Source organism: Ceratotherium simum, chromosome X (genome assembly GCF_057802395.1).
Source record: "Ceratotherium simum simum isolate JZ-2026a chromosome X, ASM5780239v1, whole genome shotgun sequence".
Lineage (NCBI taxonomy): Eukaryota > Metazoa > Chordata > Mammalia > Perissodactyla > Rhinocerotidae > Ceratotherium > Ceratotherium simum.
The window spans coordinates 114,916,580-114,926,856 of record NC_141940.1 but is presented as its reverse complement, the minus strand read 5'-3'; the positions used below and the strand labels follow the sequence as shown (position 1 = coordinate 114,926,856).

At 36.6% G+C, this 10,277-nt stretch overlaps 1 protein-coding gene across 1 annotated transcript in view; it reads right to left on the bottom strand.

Annotated features, from left to right (window-relative positions):
• Window positions 1–2,990: 2,990 nt before the first annotated feature.
• The window catches only part of BEND2 (BEN domain containing 2), a 51,717-nt gene continuing 44,430 nt past the window's right edge, over window positions 2,991–10,277 (bottom strand). The window contains exons 16-17 of the mRNA XM_087427678.1: window positions 9,169–9,372; window positions 2,991–3,187 (exon numbers count right to left, since the gene is read on the bottom strand). Of these exons, the coding sequence (XP_087283804.1) occupies window positions 2,991–3,187; window positions 9,169–9,372 (401 nt within the window). The remainder of the gene's footprint in view (window positions 3,188–9,168; window positions 9,373–10,277) is intronic.

Genomic DNA, 10,277 nt, shown 5'->3' with positions numbered 1-10,277 from the left:
ATAGAACATTACCAACATAAAGGAAAGTTCTTTTGGACACAGCTGGTCTAATAACTTTTATAAGCAACCATCATAATAAAGTTAATCATATAAATCTTGAAAAAATTTTGTAAATATGAAGTTTTTGTTTTTGTAATTTTGCTTCTAATCTAGGGAATATTTCAGATACCACAAAATACAAATCGAATTTGAAATATGCATATACAATTTGAAATTTAATCTTGCCTAGGATATACAGACAGTCCCTGACTTATGATTTTTTGACTTTATGATGATGGGAAAGCAATACACATTCAGTAGAAACTGTACTTCAAATTTTGAATTTTGATCTTTTCCCAGGCTAGCGATATGCAGTAGGATACTCTCTCTCTCTCTCCCCACTCTCTTTCCTCTCTCTCTCTCTTCGTCCTCTCGTTCCCTCTCTGTCTCTCTCTGTCTCTGTCTGTCTGTCTGTCTGTCTCTCTCTCTCTCTCTCTTTCTCTCTCGATGCTGGGCAGTGGCAGCAAGCCACAGCTTCCTGTCAGCCACAGGATCACAAGGGTAAACAACCGATACACTTACAACCATTCTGTTTTTCACTTTCAGTACATTATTCAGTTACATAAGATATTCACCACTTTATCATAAAACAGTCTTTGTGTCAGATGATTTTGCCCAACTGTAGGCTAATGTAAATGTTCTGAGCATGTTTAAGGTAGGCCAGGCTAACCTATGAGGTTCGGTAAGTTAGGTGTATTAAATGCATTTTCGGGCCCGCCCCGTGGCTTAGCGGTTAAGTACGCATGCTCCACTACTGGCGGCCCGGGTTCGGATCCCGGGCACGCACCAACCCATCGTTTGTCCGGCCATGCTGAGGCCACGTCCCACATACAGCAACTAGCAGGATGTGCAACTATGACATACAACTATCTACTGGGGCTTTGGGGGAAAAAAAAGGAGTATTGGCAACAGATGTTAGCTCAGAGCCTGTCTTCCTCAGGAAAAAGAGGAGGATTAGCATGGATGTTAGCTCAGGGCTGATCTTCCTCACAAAAATAAATAAATAAATAGATAGATAAATATATAAATAAATAAATAAAATAAATGCATTTTCAACTTAACAATATTTTCAGCTTACGATAGGTTTATCAGGATGTAACCCCCTCATAAGTCAAGGAAGATATGTAATTTTACTTTTTACCAGTAGTTAGTAAAATTATTTTTAACTGAATGGTGAAGCCAAGGACTATCTTAAATGAATTAATCTGAATAACTCTGGTCAAAACTCTTTTGCCCTCTATGGAAGATTTTTTTGGCTTGAATTATCTACTTGTTAAGACCATTGTAGGTGTAGCCTAAACATATAAAGATATGCACAGAAAAACTATAATTTTATTAAGCTAAAGGCAATTAACAGTAATTTATTTATTTGGCGAACAGAGTCTTAAAAATTAAATCTTTTATCTTTATAAAGCTAATTATACTATATTTCACTGAAATCCTCTAAAAGTTTAATTTTCAAAAGATAAATCATATGAAAATATGTATCTATTCTACAAGTTGATCATATAAAACCACCTTAAACTGTCTCACAAGTAACAAAAATAACAAGACGTCAACTTTCACACAAATTATATTGTTTGACTGACCTACTTATTACTTTCTATTGAATTTCTTCTTCGCTTTATTAAAAAACCAAAGTTAATTAATGTCAATTATCTAAGACAAAGCTACAGGTCACAAGCCCATGGTCATAACTAAAGATTGAACTCTCACAAAGAAAAAATTTGCCTTTTGAACAATAACTAAGAATGCTATAAAACACATGTAACTAAGGAGTGTTTAATAAGTTGAAAGCTGAAAGATGGCATTATAACTGACAAAATGTTTCTTGAACACAAATGATCAAACAATGAAATTATACAGTTTTTTCTATGGCTGAAACATTCAGGAACTTTAAAATGATGTGCTTAGTTTGAAATAAAATCCCATTCATGAGCAAAATTGAATTATTTTTTAATTCTCCAATAACCCTGCCAATATCCTTTAAGATCACTTTTTTCTAATTGAATTTCTGATCAATATTTTTTTCATCTAAACATTATAAGATTTAAATTTGTATGCATTTCAACTAGTAGAACCAATCAGAAAAACACAGCAAACATATTAAACCCTCACCCAGACGTTTCAGAAACCCAAAAGAATATTCGAGTCTATTTGTGGTTAAATTCTTTTTATTCATAGTGATGTATTCTTAAATTTAAATTACTTCAGTGGAACCAAAAAGTCTGCTGATATGATTTTCTATGTTGACTCTTAGCAAACTTCTGTGATAAAATATTATCAGGAGGTAATTTAAAAAATGCTGTTCTTATCAGAAGTAAATCTAAAGAACATGGGTCTCATCTCTGGAAAGCTTAAGTCAAACAATATGGTGTCAACCCTAGGAATCGCCTTCTGATGGATGTATAAGAAAGCCAGCATGGGCTTTTTGGTCAGATGTAAACCATAACTCCCTTCTGACTCAGTGGGGCTTAGACCTAAGCTCTGCAGTGACGATTCACTTGAGAAATATTGAATCTCCTGCCTATAAGTTCCTACACTCAGCATTATGGTTTGCCTATCCAACTATGGCTCTCTACCTCACTACCTATATCTGCATCACTGGCACTCAGATTTCATCTGTCATTAAGAGTTAAATGTGCTATTCTCATTCTACATTAAAACAGCAATGAAAACAACCCTTAGGAGTTTACTACCATTCCCTTAATCAGAGGCTCTTATCGGAACACTGCCCACAGCTTTGCTCTTGAGATGAAACATCACACAGCTTCCTAATGCAATTCCGCCTCTTAGGTGGGCAGAGAAAGACACTGGCTGTTTCTTCAGGTGTGAATGCGGAACTACACTGCCACTACAACAGACTAACTTTGGAATTAGAACTTGAGAAACTTACAGAATGATGCAACAGTAAAAAAAAAAAAAATTAGGCTGGCTGACATTCAAGTACTTCAGTCAGCTAAGTCAGGATCTCTTGGCCCGGACTCTGCTGAAGGGGTCGTTGCTGGAAGCGGCTGCGATTTGGACGCGGACTTCCTGGAGTCGTGTCTAACACTACGGATACAGCTGTTGATAGCTGTCACACACAACTTCCACTCAAATCCAGTTTCTGACAGATCAAAAGTCGGGTAGACGTCTTGGAGAAACTCTGGTGGTAAAGTTTCAAAACATAAATTACTTAGAAATCACTTCTCAGAGAAATGAATTTATTCAACTTTAGTTCTATTGCTAGGTCTATGAAAGGGTCATTAAGACTAACTAATTAAAACACATGGAGTATAACTGTTATTAAATTAGTTGAACAAATCTTTTCATCTAAAGGATGATAATATGAAATAGCACCATTCTTAAATCACAATAAAGCAACAATATCCTATGATCTTGCTATATAACCAGAATGGAAATCCTCTGCTGCCTTTAGTACCCAACATAAACTTCTCTTATTCTTAAACTCATCAAACATGCATGTTATTCATTACATCAGAGACGTGCTAAAGCTGTGTAACGCACAAGAGGCTGCAGTGTCTTTCATGCTTTTAGAAGTAAGAGGCTATAACTGCTAAATTTTTTGGTACTGTTTGGTTTTTCTCAGACAAAAAGAATAAGAGTCTTTATCTTGCAGTTGGAGGAAAACTTCTATAAGGGAAGGTGACAGAGCAACCTAGCTCAAGGAGCACTCTTAGAGAAAGTGGGAGGACAGACAAAGGGAAAGATAGGGAAGAGAGGTGTTAACTAGAAGAGCAGAGCTGCCCTCGGATGCTTTTTTAGGTAACTTCCCAAGTACCTTTGAGTTCTCAGAAAAGGATCTGGTGATCACTACAGGCCAGAGTTAGTTGCTTACATTAATCTCATTTGTTTTTCGGTAGGATTAATAGGCTGAGAAATCAGGACAATGTCATAAACACAACATATATCCCAATTTTTTTGCAAGGCATGTGACAAAAAAAGCTTTCACACTCAAAGGACTAATTAATAGATCAGTGGTAGCCTCGAAGGAGGCTTTTAGTAGTGTGTCAGTGGATTCAGTATTGGGCTGTAGCCTGCTGAACATTTTTATCAACAAAAAAGAAGTGATGGAAAGCAGGTTTGTTCCATCTGCCCATGACAGTAAAGCTGGGATGGACAACTAACAGACTGTAAGACAAATACAGCCCCTGCAAAGCTTTCAACAGGCTGCAACAAGGACCCTACATCGGCTGGTGTTTCCCAAAATGCGCTCTCTGAAACACTAGTCATAAAGGAAGTTTCTTGGGGCAAAAGTTTCCGGTTGTGCAAATGAGAAATATGACACTCCAGAGTTAGATCCCACTGCAACTCCCACAGTAAAGAGATGTGCTGATTCAAAGGTGACAGATGCAGATGCGTTGAGAGGACTCACAAATGAGGAAGGTAGCAACGCATTAGAAAACAGAAAATCAGGACTGTGGTGATCTGGGCGGGCCTGACAGCTAAAGGCATTCAAAACATGTTTTAAAACTGAGTCAAGTGAAACAGATCTACGGACTGAGGCCCTTGGGGTGCCAGATCAAGATCTTTCCTAGCCATTTGACTAGAATGCACATCATTCATGAAGCACCTATTAACATTCCGCTGTCTTTAAGAAATATAGTTTGGGGAATACTGCTCTATACTAACAGGATAAAATGCAGGAGGAATAAATATAAAATCCTACACTTGCATTAAAAAAATACTAACAGTATAAATAGGAACAGCCTAAACACTAACAATATAAGTACTGGACAAATGTCCATATACAGAAAAAACAGATCTAGGGGTCTTAGTTGACCATAAATTTAAAAGTGGCAAGTGCCATTTAGGCTGCATTAACATTGACATAGGTCTTGGCAACAATTTTTTGAATCTGACACCAAAAGCATGAGTAACAAAAGTAAAAACAAACAAGTGGGACTACATCAAACTAAAAAGCTTCTGCACAGCAAAGGAAACCATCAACAAAATGAAAAGGCAACCTACTGAATGGGAGATAATATTTGCAAATCATCTATTTGATAAGGGGCTAATGTTCAAAATATATGAAGAACTCATACAACTCAACAGCAAAAATCAAACAATCTGATTAAAAAATAGGCAGAAGATCTGAATAGACATTTTTCCAAAGAAGACATAAGATGGCCAAGAGGTACATGAAAAGATGCTCAACATCACTAATCATCAGGGAAATGCAGATCAAAACCACAATGAGATATCACCTCACACCTATTAGAATGGCTATCATCAAAAAGACAAGAAATAACAAGTGTTGGCGGTGATGTGGAGAAAAGGGAATCCTTATCCATTGTTGGTGGGAATGTAAATTAGTGCAGCCACTATGGAAAACAGTATGGAGGTTCCTCAAAAAATTAAAAATAGAACTACCATATGATCCAGCAATTCCACTTCTGGGTGTTTATTGGAAGAAAACAAAAACATTAACTCGAAAAGATATCTGCACCCCCAAGTTCATTGCAGCATTATTTACAATAGCTGAGATATGGAAGCAACCTAAGTGTCCATCGATGGATGAATGGATAAAGAAATTGTGGTATATATTCACAAAAAATTTTATTCAGCCATAAAAAAGAACGAAATCTTGCCATTTGCAACAACAGGGATGGAGCTTGAGGGCGTTATGCTAAGTGAAATGTCAGACAGAGAAGGACAAATACCATATGATCTCACTTATACGTGGAATCTAAAAAAACAAACATGCAAAAAGCAAGCTCATAGATACAGAGAACAGATTAGTGGTTGTGAGAGGCAGGGGTGAGGGGAGGGAGAAATGGGTGAAGGTGGTCAAAAGGTAAGAAAATAAATAAATAAAATGAATACACGTTGCAACATGTATACACATATAAAAAAATAAAGTGAAAGAATGACCTCTTGTGCAGGAATGATTTTTCAGAGACAGTTTATTTATCAAAAAAATTAAAAAAATTAAAATGGCAAGTGCCATTTTAGGCTGCATTAACAGACTAATAGGTAATAGTACTATTGTATTCTGAGTTAACTTGAGCACATCTGAAGTTAGTCACTGAATCAGATCATGAAAGATTAGGAAAATATTTATATGAGGAATTACTGAAGGAAATGGAGATATTTAACTGGAAAAGGGTAAGACTTAGTGGGGAAAAGTTGGGAATAACACTTATTCTCCAATCCTCATGCTTCCATGTAGAGGCATCTCTAAATTGAAAGTTTGGAAGAACTGGGCATGTACGATCCAAAAATAAAGCTAATATTTTAATCTCCACCTGCCAGATCCTAGTGGCTGTCTCTCACTTGGGTCTGAACTTGAAAGTGGGGGGAGAGGGTGGATTTATTATCTCCTAATGCTCCAATAGGAAGTAATAACTGCCTTTAAATACTTGGCGGCCTACCATGTACAAAGTGATTGGATCTACCCTCTTTAGCTCTGGAAGGATAAGTAGGAGAAATGCGCGTTACTTGCAGGGAGGTAAATTTTGAGTCACTTGGAGGAAGAACTATCTCACAAATTAAAGCCCTTGTAAAATGTAATGGACTGCCATCAACAGAAGAGTTCAAGCCAAGGGGAGGAGACTATATGTCAAAGCTGAGATGGGAATTCCTGCTCTGGGTGAGAAGTTGTATTAGAGGACCTGTAATGTACTTCCTATTGCTAAGATTTTACAATTCTGTAATATGTAGAAATAGATGGGAGGGTGTAGGAGTAAGGGTTGTTCGCTGATTGCAAATCTGCAGCCTACTAACTTTCTCCATATAAACCATTCTCTAAACCATTCTCCATATAAACCAGTATCCCTCAAGCGATACTGAACTCTCATCAGACAGCATCAAATAATAGGTTCTTATGTGAAATCAATTCCTTTGGCTACCGGACATACTTACCCTTGACTACTAATTTCCAGAAGAGTTCTGCCCAAATAATAAAATCTTAGGGTAAGAAATTATATTAGAATAGAAGAATAAACTGGTTTATTCATTCAATGAGTTACCAATCAGCAGTTAAAGTACATGAACTAGATCTCAAAAACACAATGTTGAGGGATAAAAAGTTTGCAAAAGGGTATGCACTATATATCCCCATTTATGTACATTAAAACAACTACAGAACAATACTACATACTATTTATGGATCTATCAACATAGGTAGCAAAAGTGTAAAGTATGTATGGGAATGATATATCCAACTCCAAGATGGTGATTACTTCTGGGGAGAAGGGAAAGGGATGATGGGAGGGAGTTTTAATTAATATCAGTAATGCTTTATCATTTAAAAAAAAACATGAAGCACAAAAGGCAAAATATCTATATCTGTACTGGGTAGACAGGTGTTTATTATATTACTATACGTATTATTTTCTGTACATTTCTGTATGTTTTAAATACAGTGGGCCCTCCGTATCTGCGGGCTCCGCATCTGCAGATTCAACCAACCATGGATCAAGTACTACAATCCGTTGGTTAAATCAGTGGATGAGGAACCCGCAGATACGGAAGGCCAACTAAGGGACTTGAGCATCCGCGGATTTTGGTATCTGCGGGGGTCCTGGAACCAATCCCCACGGGATACCGAGGAACGACTGTAGTTGATACTGAACTGATACTTCTAAAGAAATTATGTTAAAGGCCATCAAACCCAGTCCTCCTACTAGTGCACGAAGCTCCTCTCATCTCTGGTTATCAGCCTTTCATTCTCCAAGTTCATTTTGTCCTTATATTAAAGTAAAATATGCTTTTTTGTCAGCTTCTCCTTGGGCCTGGCTCTGCCCCCAGGACAACGATGATTCTACTATATTCTCTCTGCTGAAATAACTCACATAGCTGCCCTTCTACAAAGGAGTAGAACTCTGAGTCTTATAGGAAATTTGTTAAAATATGCCCTATGTGGATAGTATGTCAAACTCATGCTGAATATTTTTTACTACAAAAGACATCTTCTTGATTTGTAATATAATTCAACAAAGGATAAAACAAAATGAAATACATAGAATAATATCTTTAGTCCACTTTTAAGGAACTAATCTATTCCAGATATTAAAGAACTATAAAAGTCACCTTTTCCCCCTCACTTAAAAAAATTTTTTTTAATTAGAAAGACACTATTTCTTCAATAAACACCTTCATTTCGGGATTGGTTACAAACTCTGTGTTCTTTTTTTACCATAAGATAAGAGGAATTGGGTTTTGGATTTTTTGCCTAGTGAGTTAGCTCAGTGATGTTCAAATTGCAAATTGTGACCAATTATTAGGTCAAGAAATCAGTGACAGCAGCACTTTTCTAAAAATGTAACAGATTAGAAAACATTGAAATGTAATTCTCATAGAAAGAGTAAGTATTGTTTGTGAAACTTTTGCTTCAGTTTTTTCAAAATCACACACATGCGTACTGAGTCACAGTGTAAAATGTATTTGTTACTATGGGTTGCAGTAAAATAAAAAAAAAAGTTTGAAAACAATTGCATTAGATAATAGCGAATGCTTACAAAAAGTGCCATAAGCCAGGTTTCTTTCGTTCAGTCTGAAACACAAGTGTTGTTCAAGTTTGTTGGATACAAAACATGTGATATGAGGGAGGAACTGAAGAGGAACCAACTGAGACCAGTCTGGGGCTCAGAACTACGTCTTTGATGGGTACCAGTGACACGAGTAAGAAATATTCTGCTTCCTGCTTTGTCCAAATTTGAGATTTCACAGAATTGCTATCAGAAACTTTGTTACTTCATCTAGTTATGTCATAGATAAAGACTACACTATGCTCGTGTGCACGAGAAAAGACTAGCAAATTACCCTGCTGTGCTATTGTTGACACTTTTGCAGACTGAGAAAGCCCCGCAGCTTTGACCTTGATCCTCAGTAAAAGAAGGTATTTGAGTTTTCCTACGCCTTGCCGTCCATACCAGGGAGCCACAGTCAGTAATGCCTTTCCTGTTCTAATAATGCCATTCAAGACAGAGCAATTAGCCCTGAGAACCCAGACGCAAAAAGAACCACAATTCTCAAAACTGCTCCTTGTTAGACCCTAAAAAGGGAATTAGAAAGGGCTCCATTTCCCCTCAAAACACACACACACTGAATGGATTTCTCTTTCTGCCCCTCTCTAACACAGTTTGCTTTTATTTATTCTCACATACTCGACATGTCACAAACCTCGGAGAGCGTTGATCCTATTAGAGTTCAGGGCACAGATGCCCCGCGACTGACTGCCGTACACGTTACTTTTGATCAGGACATCGTCCGTGAACAGGCTGCGAATAAGGTATCTGGCTGACAGCTCTGGGCGAGACTTCTCCTTCGCCATATTCAGAACCGAACGTGGCATCTGTATATTTCTACATGGATTTCCAAGATATCCTAGAAGCAAAAGAGAAAGAAGATGTCAATTTTCGTGGCAGATGTTAGGTTTAAGGTTTCTAAAAGGCTGTAATAGAAAAGTTGATTTTTCTGAATTTTTAGGCTCAAGAATTTGAGAGGTTAAAAAAATTAAAGCCTGAAGTTTTTAAGGTGTCCTGAGACGGCATGAGAAATGAGGCAGGAATCACTGCTGATGTGATGACGTGGGCTCGGATCATTCACGAGGACGATTCTGTGTTCTTCTATCTTACAGGACATAAGCAGTTTTAACACTACATTTAGCAACACATTCTAAGTAATTTTAATGCATTGTTTTCCTACTTACGAAAAAGGCTATTTTCAAAAATAAGCATCATGATTCTTACCGAAATATTTATAATTTTAAAAATGTAGATTTTCTATTCGGTATTAAACTAATCATATAAAAATCAACAAGCTCATCTTAGATATCATATTTTAGATAACTTATCTGAACTGAAAAATAAATGTTAAGCCTGTTTTCATTTCTCAACTCTACAGCTTAATCATCACCATCTCTCTTCAGTCCATAGTGATTCAAATTAACCAAACTGTACTTCAAAAATATATTTTACATATAATAAAGAATTATTTGTTGAAGAAAATATATTAGAGAAAAACGATATGATTCTCACAAGTCAATAAGCACATTTTTCATCTTGGAACATCCATCATTTCATGAGTGACAGTACAAATTGCTGAATCCTCCAGGTCCAACATTTAGCAAGAGAGATTAAATTATTTAAAAATTCATTCAGTGGGTCAAAAGACTTAACTCTGGAAGATTAACCTAGCAATATTTAGCAAGGGTCAGAAAAAAGGTTAATACCCTTTAACTTGGTAATTTGAATTCTGAGAACCTAACTTAAGAAAAGAATCCAAAATAT